Genomic DNA, 27,049 nt, shown 5'->3' with positions numbered 1-27,049 from the left:
GCCATCTTGAAAAAATGAAGAAAACAAAGAATTCTTACATTTTTAACTGTAAAAATTTATGTACTTAGAATTACATAGCCATTGACATATAAATGAATGCTAGAAAGCCTAAGGAGTGCAATGTTGCAGCTGATCGAAAATTGAACGAGTACTTTTCGAATTACATCACAGTAAAGATTATTGCATGCAACCAAATACAGAATTTTTTTTATTAACAAAAAATGAAGCTGCCCATTAAAATAAGTTCCCAGCATTGTTTTTTGTGCACATTTAGCTACATTGTGCAAAAACAACTACAGCTCTAGTTGTCTTAGGTCCACTTTTACCGAACAAGCAAAAGAAAGTGGTCAAAATCTGTGCTTCGAGAATAATGCTGTAAAACTTTATTGCCCCGTTGCGAGGAAAAATATCATGGCACACATACTTTTAGTCAGTTAATATGCACCGGGAATGTAATAGGATTGATTGTTTGCATAAGCGTGTCTTGTCTTCTAGTCCTGTAGCAATTTGTCGCCGTGTGCTCGTCTGCCTCGAGGCCGCATATCAGTTCGGTGACTGTACTGACGGCGATGTGTGACAAATGTGCATGCGTCATCTGCGATCTGTCGAATAACACGGCGATGTTTTCCGGCTTGTCCTTACCCGCAAATGTCGCGAGCCAGAGTTGCTTCCTCGCTCATCAATTTCGAGGATACACGAGTGCCGAGGTGTTAGTTTTCTTTTCACGTAAGACTGCCGCATTTTCGAGCGGAGATCGCGACAATGTTGCAAACACGTCTTTAAAAGCAGTCTACCTGTTGTCAGTAGCCTCCATTGCGGGGGCGGCGAGCACGTTCACTGCGTATGGATTGACTTTCTGTTGCCCGTCGACGCGCGGCATACTCCACTCTGACAACCCGTCGCGCAGTTCAAGGTCCTTTCGTCAGGCGGGGGAAACCGCAGCATCAATGCAATTAGCGATAAGACTGCGCATCCATTCCGTCACTACAAAGATTGATATCTTTTGTAGCTTCACTCCTGCTTTTTACTTGCCGTCCTCTAATTGATGAGGCTGCAAAACACAGTCGTTTTCAGTAACGTTGTCGGCAACCAACAGGCTCGTACGTGAGTTAGGCCTACACCGGTGACTCGGCGACCGCCGTTGACCGCGTTGAGTTCGTTATCCTCGTTGTCCTGAGCCATAGCGGGGCTCATTCTAAATTTCACAGCGAACGAACGATCACCACACCCGCTTCACAAATTACTGTAGCACGGAAATTATTTACTGCCGCAGGTAGTCAGTAGCACCATGACAAAATGGCGCATGTCCGTGCGCGGCACAATGGGGAAGCAGACGTCGGAAACGCCACTTGGCCAATCGGATGCCTAGGTTTTGTCACGTGCCCCAAGCATCCAATAGAATCGTGCACTAGTGCTTCTCGATGACGGATTTTTGCTGAAAAGCCAATGAGCAAGGCGAGCCAGCGGTGGCGGGAAATCGAAGATGAAAATGACCCTTCCAAACGAGACCAAGATGAATATGATAGCTCATGTGTAATGACAAGAGTTTGACGCGGAAAAAGCGCGCTTTTAGCGTCAATTTGCGCTCACATTCATGTCGCAGGGATGTTATAAATTGATTTTGCATCAGAAATAATCATGCGAGAAGCTAGAAACTTCTCCGACAGGTGCAAAAATAGGTAAAGATTCCGAAAATGTCAGCTTCAAAAAGTTGATTTTTTTTTTGCGATTTTCGGCCTTCTAGTACCCTTGTCCCCCCTCAAAACAGCAGGGTACTCGTTCGCCGAGGCCCGTGGCATAAGCTGCATAAGGTACTGGCTCCAAAGTTTCGTTATTTTCGCAAGCACGGTTCTGCGGTGTCGGCATCATCATCGGCCCTAATTAAACCATCGCAACAGATGTCCCACCCGCTCTCCCAGGTCAGAGTTGACGACGCACTGCCACAAATCGCCGCCGCAGTTCAGAAGTTCGAGGCTCAGCATCGGGCCGGACGTCGACGAAGTCGGCCTCGCGAAAACAGTTTCGCGAAAACAGTTTCGCGCGCTTGTAGTCATCACCGCCACCCATGAAATATTCACCATCTCTGCAGCTGAATACCGGGATGCCCGAAGCAGCAAGTTGGATGCCAGGTGATCAAAAGCTATGAGCAAGCGCTCCGCAATGCGGCACATAACGCGCAGACTACGCTCAAGTCAAGCCGTCGCACTTTCGACGTTTTGTTGAGCGGCAGGAAAAAGCGTGCTAGTCCTCCCGTCGGCCATCACGACCGCACACGCACACCAAGAGCGAGCAAGACGCGCACACGCGACGCACATGCCAGAATGCGCGGAACAGCTCTGGGCTTGTTTTCAGTCAGAAAACTAAACGAATTCGAGCGGGCGTCGCGGAGCGGAGGAGACGGGCGAAGGGATTGTGATCAAGAGGGGAGAGCAGACTTGCTAGAGAAGGGCAAAAAGTTGCGATAAAGAGAGGGGAGGATGCGGCGGGAGGGCGACCTTGAAAACCAAAACACACGCGAAGGAGGCAGGTTGGGTAGCTTGCTTGAAAGATCCGCGATACTGGCACGTAGAAAAACTTGTATAGAGCGTCTGCACGTGCAGAAGTCAAAGCACGGCCGCCTGGATCGGTGCGCGCGGGTGTTCTAAGAATCGGCGGCCGTGGCCAAAAAATCGTTTAGTTGTGCCGGCGGGTTTGAGTGGCCTCATGAACTTCGATATTTCGCGATTCGTTCTGCGCAAATTAACAGCCACTTTCGCGCTTCCGCACGCGCGCAGAAGGCATGCTGAGTCGAGTGCGAAGTGAGCGAGAACAAGTCCTAAACACGAAACGAATGGCAAATGATTAGAGTCGGTGGGGTAGCGTACGCGCGTGCACTAGACGCAGACTATCGGATACAGTCGGTGGCCGACGTTGGAAAATGGTCTGGTCACACCAGGCCGGCAACGCCAACAACACTACCAGCGATCAAAAACAGGGTAGATGGCTGACCGGTCTTTGAAAGATCAGTGGCAGTGTGAAAACGCGGGCCTCGTCTGGCGATGCGGGGTGCTCAGAGTAGCGAAGGGACAAAAGACGGAGGGGTGTGTAACAAAAAGCAGTCGGGGCATGGAGGAAGGAAACAACTTTCCTTCCTCCATGGGTTGGGGAGAGCGGCAACTAGATGGTCGTGGAGGCATGGTCAGCGTTTAGCAATAAAAATGTATGGGCACCTCGCCGATGCCTGATCGGTGGTTGAAATTGGTTTTCCGGGAAGTCGGCAGACCGCTGACTTCGTTCGCTGTAACCGATCAGCGGCGCGTGGAGACGTTCGTTGTAAATGCGATTTTGAACCAATGTATATTTTCACGGTCACGTTGACATTGTTCGTTCTAAGCGAAAGTTCGTTTTAAGTGGGGCCGTTTTATGTGGGCTCGACTGTATATGAATGTACAGGGTAGAAGGAGCGAAGCGCTTCACAGGAAAGACGCTCAATTTGCAGCTGCAGCTCTATTAGAAAAAATTTATTGTACGAGAACACCAAAGCACGCAGGCGCAATGGACTATCACTGAAAAACGTCACCACTACAAAAGGTGTGTTTCTTTTCAACTACTTGAAAAGCACACTTCTTTGTCACTTAGCGCAGCCAAGGGAACACATGCTTGCATTTGCCATAAACTGTCTGCCCTGCTTCCGTGATTTCTCTGGTCAATCTGAATTTAGATTTACTCAGATTTTACACTAAATTTGCACTTGTAAGTTGAGTGTCTTTTATGTCAAGTCTTTCTACCTTGTGCGCACATATACACTCCAACCTTGTTAATGTTACGTGATATAATGAAATAATGAATAAAACAAAGTGAATGGAATTCCCCTTGAAAGCTTCATTGAGAACCATGCATTTCAAACCTCGTTGTAACGAAGTAAAGTTGACCAGTAAATGGATATAACAAACTAAATTAGTCTATGAAATAGTCTATCAAAAGAAGAAAAAAAACCGACCGTAGTGTGTCAAGTATATAATTTTCTGCAGAGTTTGACGCTCGTTCGGCGCGGCTGTTTCAAAACATTCCACCTTACAGCCACGCCACACGCGGTCGGGAGAGTCGTCCTCACGCAGCCAGCGGAGAGGATCGAGGAAGCGCTGAGCGGGTCACATGACCGAGAAGCGGCGCCGCGGTGCATAACAATTGCGTTTACGGCAACGACTGCGTCTCCGCTGCTACCCTCTACACTGAGAAAGGAGGACTCTCCGCAACAGCTTTCTTTTTTTTTTCCTCTCTCTCTCCGGAGGGAGGGACGCTAGGAGTCGCAGAGTGCGGACGCACGTTGTGTAGGCTCCGCAGTTTTCAAATGATTTTTGTTAAAAAATTGCAAAACTTGGCTAAAGTCTCTACGCCAATCGACGGAGGAAGTTCAGCCGAACACCTGGATACCAACTATTGCAAGGTGGGCCCGCTTTTTCGGCACTGACACCGATAATTCTGAGTCGCCACGAAGATCAAACATTGCGTCTGCCGCCGCAGCGGCGGGGAGAGCTAGGTCCAACGCGTCGACGAGGACGCCTGGGGCGACCCCGGAACGCCTCGACAGCGCGTCTAGCACCACGATGGAGGTTGTAAGAGTGGAAGGAGAAGATATGCAACCGGAGGACTTTACCAACGACGCCGGATGGTGCGAAGTCCGCAGAAGAAACATCACGAAAACATCTGGAGGGATTTCAGGCCCGAAGAGAACCATGCTAAGAGACGCTGCTGCGCCGACGGGCGCGCCTGGGGACAGCAAGTGGAAAGGTGAACGAACCATACGACAAATTGCTAAGGCAAGCAGACTTCCTCGTCTACCGGCAGAAGACTACAAAGTGATCGTGCGACCACGAGGAGGACTCAGCGTTTCGGAGCACAGGCAGGCACGCATATACTGCTGCCTGAGAAACGCCGCTGGCGTCGGTCGCGAAGCAGCAGAAGAAGACAGTATATGCATAAACTACAAGCAGAATATCGTGGTCGTCAGCACGCCGTCCGAAGAGCGAGCCAGGCGGTACGGAGCCATCACGAAGATCCGAGTGGGAGAGCAAGAACACGAAGCCAGCGCCTACAGAGCAGCGCCGGAAAACACATCTAAGGGACTCATAAGAGGGATATCCCAAGAGGAAAGTTCCGAAGATATTATAGACAACCTAGTGACAGCAAGAAACCCAAGCATATTACACGCGAAGAGGATGGGCAACACAGACAATGTAATCGTGCTCTTCGACGGACTTCACGTGCCGAGATACGTGAAATACGAAGCGCTCATCGTCCGGTGCTCGCTATACAGAAAACACATTGACATTTGCTACGAATGTGGGAGGCTGGGACACAGGGCGGACGTTTGCCCCAACCCAGACGAAAAAATATGCAGAGGATGCGGCGTGGCCAACCCGCCGCAAGAACACCAGTGTGAAGCAAGATGTCAGCTATGCGGGCAAGCTCACTTTACGGAAGACAGACGCTGCAAGGCAAAGTACAAGATGCCGTATTTGGTCCGGCGAAGACGCTGGGAGCGACGAAGAAGAGAAGAAGCGGAGGCCGAAACACCATACGGCATCAACGACTACAACAAACGAGCTGGCAAAGCAACGAGCGAGAACACCCAGGGATCAGAAGGCCATCGCACAGAAGGCTCACCCCCGGGACCATACGAGGGGGACAGTCGGGAGCAGCCCGGTCGCAGACCAAGGTCGAGGACCCGGTCCAGAACCCGTTCGAGAACCCGATCGAGAACCCGATCGAGATCCAGGGCAACGTCAAGATTGCAATCCAGCCGAGGAGCGGTAGAAACTCAGGCACAGGTGAGCTTTGCAGACGCGGTCTCTGGCACTGCTGTTACACCTACACGCGCGGGGTCCGCCTTAGAACAGGAAATAACACAGATCAGACAGTTGTTAGAGCAAATAACGCGAGAAAACACGACGCTAAGGGAAGAGGTAAAAATGCGCAAAGTAGAAAACGCTAAGCTTAAGAACCCAAAACACTCAGAGATGACCCATACCACGCCAACACCCATTAGGGCGTCGACACCTCTTCGAGCTCCGGCGACGCCCGTTTCCGTGTCGATGAGTGGAGAAACGCCACCGCATAAACGAAGGGCAAAGGAAAACGCCGATGAGCAAAGCGACTCTACACTCGGAGAAGTAAAAGGCATGTTTCAGGAAATGTTCGTAGGTTTACAGCAGCAATTCATGCAGATGCGCGCGGACCTACAACAGCAGATAACGCAGATGCGAGTTGAAATGTCTCAGAGGTTCGACGCCCTCGAGGGTAGGGTAGGGCAGCTGGAAAACGTCTCGAAAGACGACCAACCCGCAGGAGCGAGACCGGTCAAGAGCAAGCCGTACAGCAGACCACCTGCGGCTGAGAACAGCTGCATAGAAAACTCGAGTAGCCAACATGGCGCCGCCTAATGAATACACGATTTGGCAGTGGAATTGTCGTGGGTTTCGTCGTAAGCGGGGTAACCTGCAGCAATTCGTAAAAACCAAGCAAGCACCAGATGTAATCGCCCTCCAGGAAACTGGGGGGACCGCAAAATTATCAGGATACAAATCATATAGCACTTTAGCTGAAAAAGCAACAGTAACCACACTGATACATCGTAATATAACGGCTGTAGAACACGATACTGGCGTACGCAACATAGACCACGTCCTACTAGAAATTCTCCCGTCTCGAAAAAAGGAGGGAAGCTTGTTTGTGCTGAACGTGTACAGTCCACCACGACAAAAGGTAAAGTTTGGCTCGCTTTTCCGCAAAGTGCTAAACGTAGCGGGCAGACAAGCACTGATCGTCGTGGGCGACTTTAACGCACCACACGCCGCCTGGGGTTACACCATCGAAAACGTTAAAGGCCGCAACCTGTGGAACAACGCGCAGCACGAGGAGCTCACGCTAATAACTAACCCACAAGACCCTACCAGAATGGGGAACAGCGTCAGTAGAGACACCACGCCGGACCTTACATTCATAAAGAATATATCCAACCCTCATTGGACCAACACTAACGTAAATCTAGCTAGCGATCACTACATTGTATGCACAATTCTACAAGCAGGTCCGCGTAAAAAGAAAGGTAGAAAAATAATGTTAACCGAGTGGGACACCTTTCGTAAGATAAGAGAGGACGATGCTACAGAGACCATCGAAGATATACAGAAGTGGACAGACACACTCCAGCGTAGCGTGCAGAAAGCCACCAAACATGTTCCCGAAGAGGCAGGAATGGAAGAAATGGACAGCAAGCTCTTACACATGTGGGAGGCAAAACGCAGCCTGCAAGAGCGCTGGAAAGGTCAAAAGCACAACCGGCGTCTAAGAAAGAGAATCGTCGCGCTCGACAGAGACATAGAAGACTACGCAAATAGGCTGTCCCAGCAGCAGTGGGCAGGCATGTGCACTTTAATGAACAGGCAGTTCGGAATGTCCAAAACTTGGAACATTCTCCGAGGCCTCCTTGATCCAGAAGGCACGAAAACAACACAAAGACAAAACCTGCAACGGATACTACACAGCTACGCAGGTACAGAAGCAGAGCTCTTACGCGAGCTACGCCAGACATACGTAGGAGATGCCACAAAGGCACGACTCCCAGAGTACGAAGGGAAGGATAACGTCGACCTCGACGCCTCCATCACAGAGGCAGAGATTCGATACGAACTCGGACGACTCAATCCCAAGTCCGCCCCGGGTCCCGACGGTATAACAAATAAAACACTTCGCAACTTAGATGACGAATCCGTCACTGCTCTCACAAAGTACATAAACGAATGCTGGGAGAAGGGCGCCATACCCAGCAATGGAAAACCGCCAAAATCATATTAATACCCAAGCCGGGCAAAAAGCCGCTCATCGGAAATCTCAGGCCCATTTCATTGACGTCCTGCATTGGAAAGCTCATGGAAAAAGTAATTTTAACGCGTCTCGTCAGATACATGGACGACAACGAGCTATACCCACACACCATGATCGGCTTTCGACCAAGACTCTCGACGCAAGACGTCATGTTGCAGCTAAAGAATCAAATCATAGACGCCGAAACGCACACCCTGGATACAAAAGCCATTCTGGGCCTTGACCTGCAGAAGGCATTTGATAACGTCACCCACGAGGCCATATTGCGCAACTTGCAAAACCTACACGTAGGTCGGAGAGTGTACGATTACATAAAAGATTTTCTCACCAACCGTAAAGCTACAATCATGGCCGGGGAAGCGGAATCCGAAGAATTCGTTCTAGGCAACAAGGGAACACCACAAGGTTCGGTGCTTTCCCCTTTCCTATTCAACGTGGCGATGCTTGGTTTACCCTCAGAGCTGGAACGCGGCGAAGGGCTTCAGCACAGTATCTATGCGGATGACATCACCCTATGGGTGACGGGCGGGAGCGACGGTCACATAGAAGAGATTTTACAACAAGCAGTAAATACGGTAGAGCGATACGTGGAGAACAATGGCCTAAAATGCTCTCCTCAAAAATCGGAGTTATTACTCTACAGACCTACAAGCAGAGGTCGTAAGCGCATTCACGAACAACACAACATCACAATCTTAGCAGGAGGTTACCCAATACCTCAGGTACAACACATAAGAGTTCTGGGACTCCGAATATCCGAGAACGGACATAACGGGGAAGCAATAAAGCTCCTGGATAACAACACCCAACAAACCATTCGAATGATTCGAAGAATCGCCAACAAAAACTACGGCGTGAAAGAACACAACTTAGTGCAGCTCATCCAAGCCTTCGTCGTCAGCCGCATAGTGTATGTGACCCCATACCTCAAGTTGCAAGTGGCGGAAAAACAAAAGATAGAATGCATAATTAAAAAAGCATATAAGCAAGCCCTAGGATTACCGATCACCACGTCTAACGAAAAGTTCGAAGCGTTAGGAATGCATAACACGCTAGACGAACTTATTGAGGCTCATATGATAGCGCAATATGAACGACTCGCGCAAAGCAACACGGGAAGACACATCCTGCACAAACTTGCAATAACGTACGCTGGCCAAAGCGGCAATAAATACGATATCCCAAAAGAAACCAGAGAGCGCATCATAATACCTCCGTTACCCAGAAACATGCACCCCGAACATCACCGGGAGCGGAGGAATGCAAGAGCGAGAGCACTGCACAAGAAGTTTCAACATGACGCGGACGTGGTATATGTAGATGCAGCCGAATATACAGACGGTCGACACATGGCAATAGTCGCTTCAAATCAAGCGGGCCACCTGCTTGCTAGCGGCACCATTAAAACAGGAAATTCGGAAATCGCTGAAGAAACGGCCATAGCGCTGACGCTTGCGTCCACAAGGGCCAGCGTCGTAATCAGTGATTCTAAAACCGCGATTCATAACTTCGCTAACGGAAGGGTCTCGAAAGAGGCGTTAAGAATCTTAAATAACTTTCGCGGAGAGCGCGACGTTTATGTTATATGGACGCCCGCCCACTCCTCCCTCCCGGGCAATGAAACCGCACACACCCTAGCTCGAGAGTTAGCGAGCCGAGCAGGGGCAGGAATGACGCGGAGCCCGCGTGCGGAGAGAGACCGCATGTTCAGTTACAACGAAATTACCAAGCACTACAGATTAGGGAGGCAGCATTACCCGCCACCACACTCCTCATTAAATAAGCAGCAGGCGACAGCGTGGCGCCTATTACAAACAAACACGTTCCCAAACCCAATCGCTTATAATCATTGTTACCCGGACCTCTACTCAGACAGATGTAAACACTGCAATCAGCGGGCGGACCTCAAACACATTATCTGGGCTTGCCCCAACATCGTGAAGGGGCCAAACACATACATTAATACGGAGCAGTGGGAGACCGCGCTGCTAAGCTCAAGCATCGAGGACCAACTACAGGTCATCAGGCAAGCCGAAGATGCCGCTAGGGCCCAAGGACTCCTAGCTGCCATCTAAGGGAGGGGAGTCAACTCCTCTAACACTTGCCGTTTCAATAAAAGTTGTTTCTCTCTCTCTCTCTCTCTCTCCGCATGCCGCCTTGAAAGGAGAAGGGTCTCTACGTGCAGAGACGGAAAAGGGAGAAGCATGGCACAGGCGCGTCGCAGATCGGCATTTGAGAGAGAGAGCAAACAATCTGCCACAATCTTTTATTTTTTTTCTTCTTTGTTGCATGTTGGGCATGTTTGGGCATGTTGCTGAGAGCATTTTCGGAGCGCGGTATATTCGAATTGACCATCGCAAGTGCTTACGCGTTCGAATTACAGGGCGTTTTTACCCATTGGAATAGAGGTACCTTTGACGGGACCTCAGCGTGAGTTCAAATTAACCGGAAGTTCGAATTAAGCGTGTTCGAAATAATGAGGTTCGACTGTGTTTATTTTCTGTCGCACGTGTGGTCACGTAGCAGTACATCGGGCCGTGAGGCGGTTTTCTTCTTTGCATGCTTATAGGTGTGCGCCCATCTGAGCACACATTGCCACAAACTGTTATAATCGATATAACGAAATAATGGATATAACGAAATAATTGTGGCTTCCCTTCAACTTCGTTATAACGAGGTTAGAGTGTACATCCAGGTTATGTTGCTGTCGCGATTTACCTCGGGAGCGCTTGCAGTGAATGGAGTTGAGAGAAAGACACAAGTCTGTGGTAACACGGCAAACCAATTTTAATATTAAACAGAACGGCAAATAGAGAGATGCACACAATAATCGGCTATAGAAGGAAACCGTAACTAACGTCGATCTAAGACAAGTTCAATCCTTAGCTCTAATCTGTCTTTAGCCAAGATGGCATCTCGGTCGCTACTCTGATGCGCTCTCACAGTAGTAGAATATTCTTACTGTTCAGATGCCACTCTCACTACTACTACGAAGTGGTACCGTCTCGCCGTCATCATAGGGGGCGCGCATACGCTTGACGATTCACTGGTCTGCATTGCCGGTGTCCATCATCTTCGGCCCGCTTGGTCAAACCCAGACTCATTAGTGGTGCACTCTGATCACTGGTGTGGGTCTCACTCGTTCTGGCTTGAAGTGGAAGAGCTGTAGTCCCCCCAAAAACTGCTGTGCAAGGTTGCGGCAAGTACGGGCAGTCTCGCTCGACTCTTCCCGAGATGGACGGCCACTTCCCGGGCCCCTCACGCCGACATCATTCAGAACCGGGCTGCTACTGCTTTCGTTACTGTAGCGACGCTGGCATTCCTGACCTTCACAGTTCGAAGCTCCACAGCACAGTGCCAGCTCATCTGTGATTTTTATCACGGCTGGGGTCGCGTGTCACATGCCTTGTTGTGCAATCTGATTTGTGAATATGACGCGTATGCGCACCATCGGGAGTCTCGTGCACGGTTCTCGCATTTCAGCGCCCGGCACGTGCCTCGCGCCTTCTTACTCGCGACAGTTGCACCAACTGGCCCAGCATTCCACTATTTCAAAAAACAATGTCGCATTCCAATTCGGCAGTAATGTATGTGCCAGCATGTGCATAGTTTCCTTGCCCAGATGTGTTGTCATGTGCTGTGTGTGTGCAGGAGCTTGAGGCCAAGAAGAAAAGCAAGGTACAAGAGCCTGAGCTGACCAAGAAACAGAAGGAGGTGATGGACGCCCAGCTCCAGAAGGAGCATGCCATACGTCTGCGCTTACGCAAGGTACGGCTTTGAATTTTTTGCTTCGGTATGCATGGCTATGCCTTGTGGGCTGAAGAGCTTTATATTCCTGTAAAAGATGTATCAAAAGTTCTGTTGCCGACACAATCATTTAGCGTAAAGGCTGAGTGCAATAAAGCTCAACCCTGCGAGCTGCTAATTATGGTTCAAAGGGAAAGTATGTGATTTCATTGCCCAATCTATCACCCTCAACTGCGTTTCCCTTCTTAAAGTGTCCACTCTATTCCTTTGACAACTGGTTCTCTGTCCTATGCATTATGTAGTTAGCACAGGTCCCGTCCTTTAATTTGACGCCTCTTAGAATATCTTTACGTGGAAATAACAGTAGACAGTCCACAGCCACAACACGACTCACCACCAATGTCAACCTCTGTGTTCTCAGTCTAAGGCGCCCTTTTTCGGTATGTCCCACTACGCCTTGTTACTGTCAGCCAAAACCACGTAACACAACCCACGGCTGCAAAAGCGCTGACGTGGCGAGCTTACGGGGCCACAGCAAGAGCAGTGTGTTAACGCTTGAGCCTTAATAAGTGGACGACGTCCCGGGACAGCAGGGCAGAAGAGGTTGATGGATTATAAAGAACAATTTCATATGTAGTGTCAGTCACTCATCTAAGCTTGCGATATGGGCCCGTGAAATGAGAGAGAAGCTTCTCTGAAAGGCCTGCATGTCGAGCAGAGGACCAAAGAAGAACGAGGGAACCTGTTGGAAAGTGTTCGTTGCAATGCCGCTCGTCATATTGATGCTTCTGCGAGTCTTGGGGCGCCGTTAATCTGCTGCGGGCAAGCTGTTGAGCATGGTCAGCTCGGGCAATGGCGTCGCATGAATATTCAGAAGTAGACTGTGCAGCGGCCAGCAGGAAGGTGTCCAACGGTAATGTTGGTTCACGTCCAAACAGAAGGTAAAATGGGGAGTACCAGCAGTGTCATGCCGGGAGGAGTTGTACGCGAACGTCACGTAGGGTAGTGCGAGGTCTTAATCACGGTAGTCAGCCGAGACGTATTTCAATAGCATGTCCGTCAGGGTGTGGTTTAAACGTTCTGCAAGCTCGTTTGTCTGGGGGTAGAGCAGAAACGCGGAATATCATCTACCACTTTCGAAAAGAATGTATGGCCTCCGTGTGTGAGCAGTTCTTGAGGGGCTCCCTGCACTAAAATGAGATCGCGTAGTATAAAATCAGCGACGTCTGTAGCGCAGCTTGTTGGCTTGGCTCGCGTAAGTGCATAACGGGTCGCATAATCTGTAGAAACCGCGACCCACTTGTTTCTGGAGGCGGATGTTGGGAAGGGACTGAGAAGGTTCAAAGCAACATGAAAGAAGGGCTTCGATGGAATGTCGATGGACTGAAGATACCCGGCAGGGTGTCCCAACGGCTTTTTGTGCGGTGCTGGCAAATATCACAAGCATTGACATAACACCGTACAGAGCGTAAAAGGCCAGGCCAGTTGAAGCAGCGGCGCACACGGTCATATGTGCGAGAGAGACACCACAATGACCCACGGTTGGCACGTCATGCAGCTTGGGGAGGACACTGGAGCGCAGGTGTTTTGGTATTACTGGAAGTAGGTTGTGACTGATGGGCGATAAATTATGCCAATATAAGGTGTGGTCCTTTAAGGTAAACATGCGAACAGAAGCGTCGTACAGTGAAAATTCGAGCTGTTGTATTAGGCAGCTGATATCCGGATCGCGACGCTGCTCGTCACAGAGATGAAGCTACTGGGAGATGGAAAGGACGCAACCAACGGAATCAGTGCTCGTAGAGTCGCAGTTGGCCACAGGGTAGCGTGACAGTCAATCCACATCTTTGTGCAGTTTTCCTGACATACACTACGGTGTAAGAATACTCTTGGAGGCGGAGTGCCCAGCGGGCGAGACGACCTGTGAATTCTTTGAGGGAGGCGAGCCAGCAAAGGGCGTGGTGGTCGGTGAGAACTATAAATGGGTGGCCGTATAAGTAAGGGCGAAATTTCGCTACTGTCCATGCCAGCGCTAGGCATTCGCGCTCTGTGGTGGAATAATTTCGCTCCGAGCAGGACAGCAGCCTGCTGGCATAAGCTATCACACGATGCTGCCCGTGTTGTCGCTGAGCCAACACAGCGCCTATTCTGTACCCTTTGGCATCGATGCGGACTTCAGACGGTGAAGTAGGGTTGAAGTGAGCCAGAACAGGAGAGGAAGTGAGCAAAGTTTTGATATCGCAGAAAGCTCCTGCTTGCGAGGGATCTCAGGTAAACGTCTCATCTGGTTTGAGTAAATATGTTAGGGGCCGAGGAATTCATACCAGCGCTAGGCATTCGCGCTCTGTGATAGAATAATTTCGCTCCGAGCAGGACAGCAGCCTGCTGGCATAAGCTATCACTTGATGCTGCCCGTGTTGTCGCTGAGCCAACACAGCGCCTATTCTGTACCCTTTGGCATCGATGCGGACTTCAGACGGTGCAGTAGGGTTGAAGTGAGCCAGAACAGGAGAGGAAGTGAGCAAAGTTTTGATATCGCAGAAAGCTCCTGCTTGCGAGGGATCTCAGGTAAACGTCTCATCTGGTTTGAGTAAATATGTTAGGGGCCGAGGAATTCATACCAGCGCTAGGCATTCGCGCTCTGTGATAGAATAATTTCGCTCCGAGCAGGACAGCAGCCTGCTGGCATAAGCTATCACTTGATGCTGCCCGTGTTGTCGCTGAGCCAACACAGCGCCTATTCTGTACCCTTTGGCATCGATGCGGACTTCAGACGGTGCAGTAGGGTTGAAGTGAGCCAGAACAGGAGAGGAAGTGAGCAAAGTTTTGATATCGGAGAAAGTTCCTGCTTGCGAGGGATCTCAGGTAAACGTTGAGTAAATATGTTAGGGGCCGAGGAATTTTCGCGAAGTTCTTAATGAACCGACAAAAGTAGGAGCAGAGCCCCACAAAGCTGCGGACATCTTTGGCGGTTTTGGCACAGGATGCCCTGTTAGCGTGAGCCGAAACCACGTAACAATATCATCTACCATTGTTTGTTCTCTTATCTACACTGCTGTCCTCCAAACTTTTATTATTGTTACGTGTATGATTTCCCCATTCACAAGGCATTCCATGCTCCTTAAAAGGGGGAGCATGGCCTTTTTAAGTCAAACTATTTTGACAAAGTCTATTTTTAAAGAAGCATATATTTGACCAAGTAAGTGCTATATAAGCTATCTCCTCTGAGTTATCATCTTCTAGTTCATCATACCCCTTCGAATCAAATACAGTGAAATTTTGGTGATTCAAATCTTCTGGTGTTACGAACAATATTAGCATCATCCAAAATTTTCATCACCAGAAAGCATGGAAAATCGGAATGCTACCAGTAAGCGAAGAAAGAAAGTCAACAAGCATTTTCATTTATTGTTTTGCTGTGCCGTAGCGTCATGAACAGCTATCGGCGGCCGGTAAAGTGGTTGGAATTCGGCAATCATACTTGTACTCGTCAATATATGGCATGTGCTTGTGTGTAATCAATGAAACAGATGTGTAGCGAGCCATGGTAGTTAGTAACCCCTTCTTGATCTTCGTACACTTTTTCTTATAACTCCCGAGTACTGCAGCAAAAGTGAATTAAGGAACGCTTTGCACACTGTCTCAGACATGCAGGCTGCACGCTTTAGGAAGGCAGCCTGTATTTACATTTCAGAACGGAGAGAGAAACTGTAGAAACTTGTTATATCCTCAAGTTTGGTTGTGTGCTTGTGCTGTGCGATTTGTTTATGTTACCGCCTCTTGACACCTGTTTGTTTCACATCAAGTAGAAACCAGCTTTCCAAAACACATCTTGCCATACACAGAGCGCTCATGCTGGAGCTCAAGGGAAAAGGGAAAGGGTAGAACAGAAGTGCATGTCTCAGCGTTGTGTGGCAGCACTACTGCAGCATGACATTATGAACCCTCCCACCAAACTGGCCTCATCTTTTCTGAAAAAAAAAAAAAAAAGTGGACTTATTACCCGAGTAAATCCGTTATGTCCTGCGTAATTTAGCAATGGCAGCATTTAAACATTTCTTTGTCAAGGTTTATATTGGATCATTTATGCAGCATACATTGTATTCTGGGTTATATTTATTTAATAGTCATTCAAATTGTTTTAGCTAGTTTTAGTGTTTTAGTGACTTATTGCTGGCAGAAAGTCTAGGTGTGTGGGGTAGTGCCGCTTTAAACCTACTGCACGATTTTAGTAACCGGCGACTTCTGAGTGCTCAGGCACCGATCCCTGCTACCTCAATTGTTGTGCGAGATTGTGTTCAGAGTGCACCGCTTTGCAGAAACGAAACCAGCTCGTTGTTGCGGAGTTAAGGGTGAATCGCGGCCACCGAGACAGTAATGGTAGCACACGCTTTCATGAAGCGACAGCTTAAAACGCACCTCCATTCGCTGCCAGAAACGCTAGAGCATTGTTTGCAGGAAGCTCACACAATTGCATAAACGCAACAGCCTTCTCGCCGCATCTGGCACGGTCTGAAGTGGAGTGGATGCTAGGGGTTCGGTATGGTGTGTAGGTTAAGTAAGCGAAGAGCTGCACGTAACTAACCAGTGGACGATCGGCTCCCTGTGATATACAGTCTATCAAAAAAAGTGTCAGTTTCTGCTAAGTAGCAGATCGCGGTATACATTTATTGCTGACAGCGCATTATGTCTGTCTTGTCGCTGTGTTGGTCGCTGCGTTGGCTGCGTAATCCGGACCCCGCAGTGGTTTCGAAAGGCTCTTTGGTGTCGCCACCGCGTGCCATCTAACGGATATGCGACAATGCCAATAATTTCTGAACAATGGCAAAAAGAAAGGAATGGTGTCGGGGGTGGGCAGTTTAGGCAATGTTTGCCGTGGCGCTGTGTTTATTCCTTCTTTAGTGGTGATGATGCATGTAAAGAAACGCAAATTGGTACTTTGTCATAGGCATGTGCAAGGGGGGTGGGGACAGGGGGGCACATAGCCAGCCATATACATTGACATGATAAGGAGGGGGCGAGAGGAGGTCGCGAAGTCAGCTCCCATACATTGATATGCCCCCCCAGCCCTATACATTGACATGATAAGGAGGTGGGGGAAAAAAGGTCACTAAGTCAGCCCCATACATTGATATGCCTCCCCCCCCCCCCCCCAAAGGGCAACCCTGCACACTCTTATGTACTTGATGGTTAATGCATACTGTGTTTAATGCGTAGTTAGCCGTGTTCTCTGCAGGTTCTCAGCATGTATGTATGTATTGTGGCGTTTGCCCATAACACCGCTGTTCAAAGAACTACTGGCTACTCGCCTTTCTACCTCGTGTACGGCCATACACCGACATTCACCATCGACGTCTCTTTTCTAAATGTTCCAACTGACTCCTCGGCAACCGTATCAGAGCAGTTCATCACAAGGCTCGAGGACTGTCGGCAACGGGCTCGCCTTAATACAGAAGCCAATCAGCAAAATCGCAAGCAACGCTACGACGGCTCTCATCGCGACATCTCCTTCAGTCCGGGGGATGAAGTGTTGCTTTGGACGCCCATTCGTAACTCCAGGATTGTGCGATAAATTTAAGTCACGCTTCATTGGATCCTATACAATCAACGAACAAACGTCACCAGTGAACTACCGTGTCACTCCCAGCGACCTTTCTTCAGATCGCCGCTGTCGTGGTTCGGAGATTGTCCACGTATCTCGTCTGAAGCCATTCGTTCGACGTTCCGTTTCCGCCTAAGACGCGTCCGCGCTGGCTGCTCAAGCGTGGGGGGAGGGGGGGGGGGGGAATAAGTATGAGCATTATTCATGCGCGTCGTCTTGTCCTATGTACATACTCATCATCATCAGTCTGACCTGTGTTGTGGGGCAGAGGCTCGGCTAGTAAAAGAAGTGTCTTGCAGCAAAAAACGTTGCCTTACAGTATTAACGAGATTTTACTATAACAAGCTTTGAATGTGCTGTGTGCTCATGTGTGTGTGTGAGTGAGTGCGTGCGCGTGCTGCTATGAACTTCATGCTGCAGCTAGCTTGTTGGTGCAATCTCCTTCACGATCTTGTGTTACTGCTTCTGTACGTAATCCTACTTGTATGTATTTTTTCTTATTTTGTGGGCTTGCCGCTTCCGGATAAGTTATTACGTAAACTGAGTGAAGGAAAAAGTGTAAATTAAGGGACTTGTTTTTTTTTGTTAGACACAATATTAATGAGAACTAACTGTAGCAGAACTTGTTTTTGTGCGAGTTGGTGCCTTAGTTTGCTGAACATTTCGTAACTGGCGCAATGCTGGGAACATGAAAATGAGGGGAGGAAAGAGGCAGATAGGCACCAACCTACCAACTGCTTACTGCCAGTGTTGGCTGAAAAGCCAGTGAACTTCCACAAATGCACAGAGGCTTCTGTAGAAGAGTTATCACAGACATGTCATCATGTGATGACATGTCTGAGGTAAATTTTCCTGACAATAATGCCAGGGAAAGCATAGGGGCTGTTGTTAGAAGTACCGTATTTACTCGATTCTACCGCGCCCTCGATTGTAACACGCACTCGGTTTTTACGACGAAAAAAAAAAGACAGTGATTGCAACGCGCACCCATTTTTCTCGTTGGCCCGCACGATCACACTATTCGGAAAAACGACTCCTTTCGGGAGCGTCTTCCGTTTAAATATGAGGTATGGGGGAAGCTTGTGCCTATCTGACGTGCAACGGAGCATTGCCGTCACTCTTGTTTTACCGTGGCCCGATGTCAGCATGCGAACTTGCTTCGCCCCCTTCTTCTCGACGGTTGTGGTGCCAGGCATGTCGAAGTAAAGAGGTGTCTGATCGGCACTCCGGATTTGCCCAAGCAGGTGGCCGTTGTTTTGCCGCAAGTTTAGGACGAACCTCTGAAAACTGAAGCTTTTCTTCGTACTCCTCTGGCAAGTTTTGGCGCATGCCCGTTCGCTTTCGGAGGAAAAAGCCTAAAGTTCAGTTAGCCTAAAGCCTAAAGTTAGTTAGCCAGCACCTGCTCGCTTCGAACTGGCTCCGCGTTAGCCCTTTTTCTAAAGCTAACTGCATAGCCCGCACTTGGAGCAGTTCTGTCGTCACGGGCCGCTGTGCCGCTCGCTGCTCAAGCACATATTCGGCGAGCAGCTCTTCAATTTGCGGAAACCGACCCTGCGGTGGTGCACTGAAGCCTTTGCATGAATGTTCGACAATCTTCTGCTTTTGTTTCCGCCAGTCCCACATGCACATTTTGGGAACTCCGAATGACCGCGATGCGGCCAAAAGCGGCATCGTGGTGCACTCGTCGAGTTTCTGGAGTCGGCCCTTTCATGTCGTCGATGCTAATGAACTACAAGATGACGAACTCCTCAGCACACATACAAAAGGCTGCACATGGGAAACACATAGGCAGAAATGGCCGACGCGCCATGCCGAAGCACGTAGGGGGTGGTGATTTTGGAAATGCCGATGGCAATAGAATGACCGTATTCATATTTTTTCGCACTCGATTTTAACGCGCACGCGATTTATGAACTCGCTTAACCGGAAAAAAGGCATGCGTTAGATTCGAGTAATTATGGTATGTGTAATGCAAATATGGAGAAAGGTCGATGAAAAGGTAACTTGCCACTGGCAGTATCCAAACCTGCGACTTTAGAGTAACGCGTACGATGCTCTACCTCTGAGCTGCACTAACACTTTCTTGACCACGAGAAATTTGGCCTTTCTTGGGTAGTCCAGATACCCTTATTTTTTTATGGCACCCAATGTTACTGATATTAATGTTTATGGTGTCAAATTGTACAGGTAAGAGTTATCTTTCAAACACGGTCAGTTTTAAACCACAAATTTATTAACAATAATATGAAAAAAATCATCAAATAAAAAATATTGTAAACTTGAACAAAGAAATTTCACAGAACCATCAACACTACTCTGAACAGGCTAAACATAAAAAGAAATCGAAATATACATTTTAAGAGCAAAGAGCACGCACATTTATCCTGTAAATGTAAGCGCTATAAATACAAAAGCTTTTGTGTACATAAAATAACATTACACGTAGTATATTTCATGCCACTGGCCGAAGCAGTTTTGCGATGTGGCAAAACGCAGGTTTGCTACGCATGTTTCACAGAAAACACTTGCTTTCTGTTCAACTTTTCTTTGTTCATAGCATAATTTACAGTTCCTGATATTTTTTTTTTTTTTTTTTTGCTGGGGCCGTTAATTCTGAGGGGCGTTTTGTGCGGGAGCATCACGATGGACCGTGGGACCTCCAAGAACAGCATCTCTCTCTCGCTGTACTTCGGCTTCTGAAAAATATGCGTCCGAGCATATTTATTTGCGCTTTTGCATAGCTGTCCGATAACTTGAACAGTAAAAAACAAAAAGTCGACAGCGCTCTCAAAGCGCCGCGCAGCACTAGGTAACGCGGTTCTAAGGTTCACTTCTGGCTGCCTCTGTGCACGAAACTGCACTCCCTGCGCTGCCCCCGGCAAGTAGTCCTCCCCGAAGCAAGTGGACGCCCCACAGATAAGAGCCCTAACCTTCAGAACACATCGGATCAACTTACACCGACGCGCGCCGGCAATAAGGCGGCCTGAGCACAAAGCTAAGCTCATTGTTTCATGACCGCCGATGTTTCAGGACGGTTTGACGAACTTTTGTTGTCCACGCTGAAATTAAGTGTCGATGTCATATTACTAGCCTGTGCTTTTGTCATCATTTGAATATTCCAGCCAAAATGCACGAGAATCCCCCAAAATTTGCCGGTTTCGTAAAGCGGTCGCACGCGACGTCGACGCCATGATTGAAACTATGCGAGCGCACTCGCGCGCATGGAAAGGCGGTTTAGAATCACCACACAGTGAAAAAAGAGAAACACAAAAGCGAAACTGATAAAATACTTTTTCTTTTACACGTTAGACAGCGCAACGTGTCCATGAGCATTCGAAACAGGGCAGATATTGAAGTTGTAAACATCGAAAACATACTATAGATGAGGATTGGTGCGGTCATCAAAAACATGCTATAGATGGGGATAGGTGCGGTCACAAAAGTGTTAAACTAAAGCTAAATTTTTTCCCTTCGCCTGTGTCACGGAAAGCCCGTGCATGCTCCAAACACAGGTAGCTGCTCCAAAAGCAAATCTTGCCTGCTTCAATGGCTGCTTCAAAATGCTGGAAGGCATTTACACCGCTGGACCGGTTATTTTCTTTACGATGCTGACAATTCTTTTGGTTAATTCGCATGCAGCTTGCTGGCTCAGTGGAGCGGGCCATGCTGTTGCTGGGTGCGGTGATGGCGGCCCCTGCATCCACAGTCTGCCAGTACGGGGCGCCCCTGTTCCCACAGCTGGTGCAGGCCCTGACAGCCCTGTTCAACAGTCGTCTGGCAGCACCTATTGTGGTCCCTGCCTACCTGCGCCTCAAGGACATTCTCTTCACACCTGACCTGCGACAGTTTGGTCAGTTGCTCTGGCAGGGCTGGCAGCATATATTGAGAGTGCTGCTAGACTTAGATAGGTGCAGGTCATACTTTGCCTTTTGCAACCTTAAATTTTGCCTTGTTAATAGCAGTGGTGGGAAACCTGCCTATTGCGTCAATCTGTGCCAACTGGAAATTACTGCGCCATACTGCTCCAAAAGAGTCTTTTTTTCTGTCCGATTTGAGTCATAACTACGCCACAAAATGGTTTTGGAACTGAAAGTAATATTCACAGCACGCATGTGAGCATATGTTACGTCATGGCTGCCATCTTGTACACTTTTGCTGCTGCAATTGCGTGCCCTTGCGTAGTTGAAGATCGCAAAGTAGCCCAATGAATCATTCCCTCTTTCGCGGGATTGCGGTGGTGCTCTTTCTAATAATCAGTGGCAAAGAACGAAGGCGATGTGGCGACCACCGAAAAGTGCACCACTATGACATCGGCGATAAAAACCATATGTGTCTGGCATAGCGCCGCTTTAAGCCTACTGCACGCATTTAATAGTTCGTGACTACGTTGTGCACAGGGGCGCCGATCGCTGCCGCCTCAATCGGTCTAGTACGAGACCGTGTTCAGTGTGCACTGCTTTGCAGAAACGAAAGTAGCTCCCTGTTGCAGAGTTGAGCGTTGTGGATCGCGGGCACCGAGACAGTACGCTTTCATTACGCGACAACCCAAATGCGCCTCGGTCGCCAGGGCCGCTAGGGCATTGCTTGCAGAAAGTTTGTATCTTTGCATTAATGCAATAGCTTTCTTGTCGCATCTGTACACAGTCTGAAGCCGAGTTGGTGCAAGTGGCTTGGTAAGGCGTGTACGCTAAGTAGGTGAAACGTTGCACACTGCTAGCCAGTAGACGATCTGCTCCCTACGACCGTGCCACGTCTCAAAAGAATCGCAGCATATCTATGGAGTGAATGATAACGAATGGGGCAAATCGTCCATCTGTGCATCTGTCTGTGCATCTGTCGGTCTGTCCGTGTGTGTGTCTGTGCATGCATCTTTTCATCCGTCCGTGCGTCTGTTCGTTCATGCTATCGTCCGTGCGTTCGTCCTATTGCACTCACACGTCTAATGGACTAACACCATCTAGGAAATGAAACGAGAAGTGATGAGACAGTGTTATCTATTATATGGTTCTGGAGATGCTGCGGGTAAAGTCTGACAGAAGACAAGGTTAGCCTAAGAGGAGCTTCACCCATAAAAAGCTGTCTCTGTTTTTGCTAATTACCAGATCGCAGTGCGTTTTTATCGCAGACAGGGGCTTATGTCCGTTTTGTTGCTATGCAGGTCACTGCAGCGGCTGCGTATCCTGGATTCTGCAGTAGTTTTGAAATGTTTCTTGATGTCGTCACCGTGTGTCATTGAACGGCCGTGGGATAGTGCCAGTCATCTCTAAAATTTTGGAAACAGGAAGAAATGGTTTTGTGGTGGACACTTTAAGGAATATTTGCTGTGGCACTATATTCATTTATTACTTCTTTAGCAGCGATGGCGAACGTAAAGAGATGCAAATTGATTTTTGGTGGTTAATGCATACTACATTTAGTGTGCAGATAGCCGCGTTCTCGATGTTGTAGTTATTAACGAAGTTTTACTGTAAAAAGCTTCGAATGTGTGCGGGGAGGGGGGTGCACAGGCATGCTCAAAGTTTCCCTTCAAGAGGAGGGGGCAAAGGTTCGTCTCAGCATCCCCCTCCCTATGATGTCAATCTACGGGGCTGGCTTTGCGCCCCCCCCCTCGCCTACCATTAGGCACGCCTATGTGATTGAGTGTGCACGCGCGCTGTTAAAAATTCATGCTGCAGGTAGATTAATCGTCGGTGCAATATCCTTCACTGTTTTATGACACCGCTTCTGTATTTAATCTTGCTTTTGTTTATATTTTGTGCTTGTTTCGTGGGCCTGCTGCTTCTGTATAAATGATTACATAACCTGAGGGGACTATAAGCTAAATTAAGGCTAAGGTTTCTTCCTCTGTATATGTCATAAAAAGCCAGTGCATGTTACAAACACAGAGATAGCTGCTCCAAAAGCAGATTTTGCCTGCTACAAATGCTGGATGGCATTCTCGCCACTGTAATAGCCAGTAAAGTGCCTTTACAAATGTTAACCTGCGTCCACATTTGTGAATAATTTCCTAAGCAAATTACACTGCAGTAAATGAGTTAGTCTCAATGAAAACTTGTGCCTTTGTTGGCCAGAGTGTCCGTAAAAGGTGCCCTGGGCAACAAAAGCAAAAGTGTGACTGAGCATATGCGAGTGAGCACATTTCCTGTTCAGTCACTTTCTCTGAAACTGTTCCTGTGCTGCCCCCCGGAGAAAGTTGCAATTTAGGTTTTGGCATGTTGTTTGTTACTGTAAATTGGCAATGTGTGCCATATTTAAGTTACCTATACTTTTTTACTTTCACAGTTTGTGATTCTTGTTCAAATTTCCGTCTAATGGTAACAGTTGTGTTTCACTGCAACAATTGATGCTTTAGTTATGCATTACCCCTGCGAGGGGTCTTACGACGGCTGAAAAGTAGCAGTGTCGACTGTCTGTTCGTTCCTGTCTCTGCCTTCAGCTGCATCGGTGGGCTACCTGATGCTGCGGCTAGCAAAGCCCTGCTGTGAGGTGGATCCTCGGTGGACGGAAGAGGACCTGGACGCCTGCATGCAACGGGTGGTCACCCGCTTCCACGACCTGTCCTGTTCTCTGACGGGTGCCCGTCGCCTACCGAGCCCGGCGTTCTGCTTTGCCTTCCCGTTGCTGCGCCTGATGCTGAGCAGCCTTGACACCAACGACATCCTGCTCACGCAGTGCCTGCAAGTGCTGTCGGCGCACTCGGTCATGCGCTGCACAGAACGTTTCAGTGTGGTCAGTGAGCTTTCTTGCTGTTGTTAGCAAGGTTCTTTGCTGGTAGAGAGGGATAATATGTGTGACTGGGCCAGTGTTTATATGTTGAAAGAAAATGAAAATGATGCAACAGTAGACTACAGTTGCATCCATTTATAAGTGACCTCACGGGTGGAACAGCTGTGCCATTGTGCGCCAAACTTGTTTACATGCGCCATCCTGCGCTGAACTGCCCCTGTTGCACCTAACTCGTCCATCAGTGCCCTACTGCGCTCCAGTGCCCGAATTCAGCTGCAAGGTGCAACCGCCATCAAGCCTCGTGCCTAAAAACGTGGCTGAAACTTGTTCTCTGTTTCATCAAAGCAGTTACAGTTTCGGTTTCGCCAAGGCTGTGATCGCTCGAGCAAAAGCTGTGAACTTAGGTGCTGTCGCAACGGCTGGTGCTTTCTATCCACGCCCTGCACTCTCAACTTGAAGACTGTGTAGAAAAAGGTGTGCCTTCCTGGCATGGCTGTATTCTTTTACACCTGCGTTTTTTAGTCAGGCGGTATCGGTTCCAAAAGAGTTAGCTGCCAGCCTTCGCCTAACATAACATTTTGTTGCTATGGCATTTATTGCTTTGCCCCTGTGATGAGACCGTTATGTATTATTATAACTGGATGGCACCATTAACAAAAGAAAAAATAAGGATGGCAATGACAGTGCTCAAAATAAGCGTAGTGGTGTCCGGTTCCTGGAACAGCCTAGCAAAGACAAGTGCACCTGACTGCGCATCAAGCGCACACGGGTATTATGATTCATTTTGCTGCCGTGCTTCATTATACAGCATTATTGACTTGGTGGTTGACGCTAGTGCATTTTTGTTTCAAAAGTGGGCTTCTGTATATAGCTAAGAAAGTCGCAGTATAACTGCGAGGGCAAAACAAAGATACGATAGCAACAAATTGGAATGTTTTTTGAAGTGATGCTGCCAGCTAACTCTGTTGAATTTGATATCACATAACTCTACAAAACGCCAATACCGCCACTCCAGGGAGAGTAGCACTTTTCGCATAGTCTCTTCGTGATGAGAGCATGGCACGTAGAAGTGTCTGCCAGTCGCCCCCAGATGGCTGCCGAGCTAACGCACATAGCAGCAATCATGTTGCGAGCACACAGTGCTCTAAAAAGAAAAGAAATTTATGTTCATGTACGAGTGCAGATTGGATAAAATGTTGAATAAACAATTGCTGGGGTTTTAAGTCCTAAAACCGGTATATGATTGTGAGGGATGCTATAGTGAAGGGCTGTGGAAAATTTCGACCATGTGTTGTTTTTAATGTGCGCCTCAATCTACCGTATAAACCGGACTATAAGTCGAGTGGGAATATAGGTCAACCACCCAAGTTCAGGTTACCGAAAAAAAAAGGAAAACAACCCAAAACTGCCAAACCACATTTATTTGCAAATTGGGCGCACCGCACCCCGATCGCCGGAGCTCCCCTCAACCACCATCGCAACTGCTCCTATTCTTCGACGAAGCACCACTGTCTTCTGAATACGAGAGTTTGTCGCTGGCCGCCTCCCACAGTGCGTCGTCTTCAGTGCCATCAAGTGAGTTGCTGATGCCACATTTCTTGAAAGCATTTTCCACCATGGAATCCGGCAAGGAACGCCAGGCAGAAAGCACCCAGCCACAAACAGTCGCAACTGGAGGCCTCTGTAGGCGGCCCGTAGGTGTCTTGGGGTCGTCGCCGGACATCTACTCTTGGTATTCCAGCCGCATTCGGTCCTTGAATGGCTTGTTTAGCACAACTTCGAGCGGCTGGAGGGTGGACGTCATACCACCTGGTATCACGGCGAGGTCCGTTTTCTCATCGCCGAGTGCGCCTTTCACTGCGTCGGTTAAGTGGCCACGAAACGCATCCAACACCAGCATGCTGCGAACACGCAGCAGTGCATCTGGTTGACGGTTCCACACCACTCGTATTCATTCGAGCATCGTGGCCCCGTCCATGTATCCCTTTTTGTTGACGCGAACGACAACACCGGGCGGGAACACTTCCTTCGGCATTGTCTTGCGTTTGAAAATGACGAAGGGCGGAAGCTTTCTACCATCTGCTGTGCATGCCAGCATGACGGTGAAGCGCGAGTGCTCGTTGCCAGTGGACAAGAGCTTTACATCCTTGGCGCCGCGCTGCGTGATCGTGGTCGACGAAGGCATGTCAAACCACACGGGGGTCTTATCATTGTTGCCAATCTGCCCCATCACGTAGTCGTTCTGCTCCCGAAGCCGGTTCACAAAGCGCTGAAAGTTTATGAACTTGTCCTCGAACTCCTCCGGCAACTTTTGACAGATGGATGTGCGCCGCCAGAGAGAAAATCCTTTGCATCGCATAAATCGACGCACCCAAGAGCTCGGTGCACGAAACTCTTCTCTCGTGAGCCCAGTTTCTCGAGCGAGTTCCACGGCTTTCTTGCGAATGGTATCCATGGTCATTGGCAGCGAGTGCGCACGAACTTCCCGCACAAAGTCCGCTAGCTTATCCTTCAGCTGTGGATGAACGACACTTCGTCCACGAAATGGCATTTTTCGAGGATTGCACATCTGGAGCTTCCCTTCCTGCGCCCTCCAATAGTGCACGGTTTTTTCCGATACACCAAAGCGGCGCTGAGCAGCCATATTCCCGTTCGCAGAAGCGAACGGGAATATTTAGTTTAAACGCAGCCGAGTACTGCCTCCTCGCACCGCTAGTCATATTCAGTGAACGAAAAAAAAAAAAGGCCACTAAAAATGCAGCACAATGTCAAGCGGAGCGAAAACTTAGAACAGATCGGAAGCAAATCACGAACACAAAGAAAACAGACGGATAGGAAAAAAAAAAAACTGACTGCGATTGGATTTGGATGCGGATATGGCCACGTCCGGCTTCTCAACCACATGCAAGCCACATGTTGCCAGACAGTGTCGCACTTTCGGTTAGACACCGCTATATAAGACGAGGGGTAACTTCAGCTTATTATTTTATTGAAAACATCTCGACTTATATTTCGGTTTATACGGTAGGTACACCGGCATTTTTTTCGCCTCCATTGAAATACAGCCACTGTGGCCAGGATTGAAGCCTGCGAACTTTCGGTCTGCAT

At 48.7% G+C, this 27,049-nt stretch overlaps 1 protein-coding gene across 1 annotated transcript in view; it reads left to right on the top strand.

Moving 5' to 3' along the window:
* LOC142804118 (stalled ribosome sensor GCN1-like) overlaps positions 1-27,049 on the top strand; it is a 344,986-nt gene that overhangs the window by 119,379 nt on the left and 198,558 nt on the right. Inside the window, exons 22-24 of the mRNA XM_075890700.1 lie at positions 11,518-11,634; positions 20,855-21,065; positions 23,652-23,944. Coding sequence (XP_075746815.1) covers positions 11,518-11,634; positions 20,855-21,065; positions 23,652-23,944 — 621 coding nt within the window. The remainder of the gene's footprint in view (positions 1-11,517; positions 11,635-20,854; positions 21,066-23,651; positions 23,945-27,049) is intronic.

Source organism: Rhipicephalus microplus, chromosome 3 (genome assembly GCF_043290135.1).
Source record: "Rhipicephalus microplus isolate Deutch F79 chromosome 3, USDA_Rmic, whole genome shotgun sequence".
NCBI classification, from domain to species: Eukaryota; Metazoa; Arthropoda; class Arachnida; order Ixodida; family Ixodidae; genus Rhipicephalus; species Rhipicephalus microplus.
This window is presented reverse-complemented; position numbering and strand designations above follow the sequence as displayed.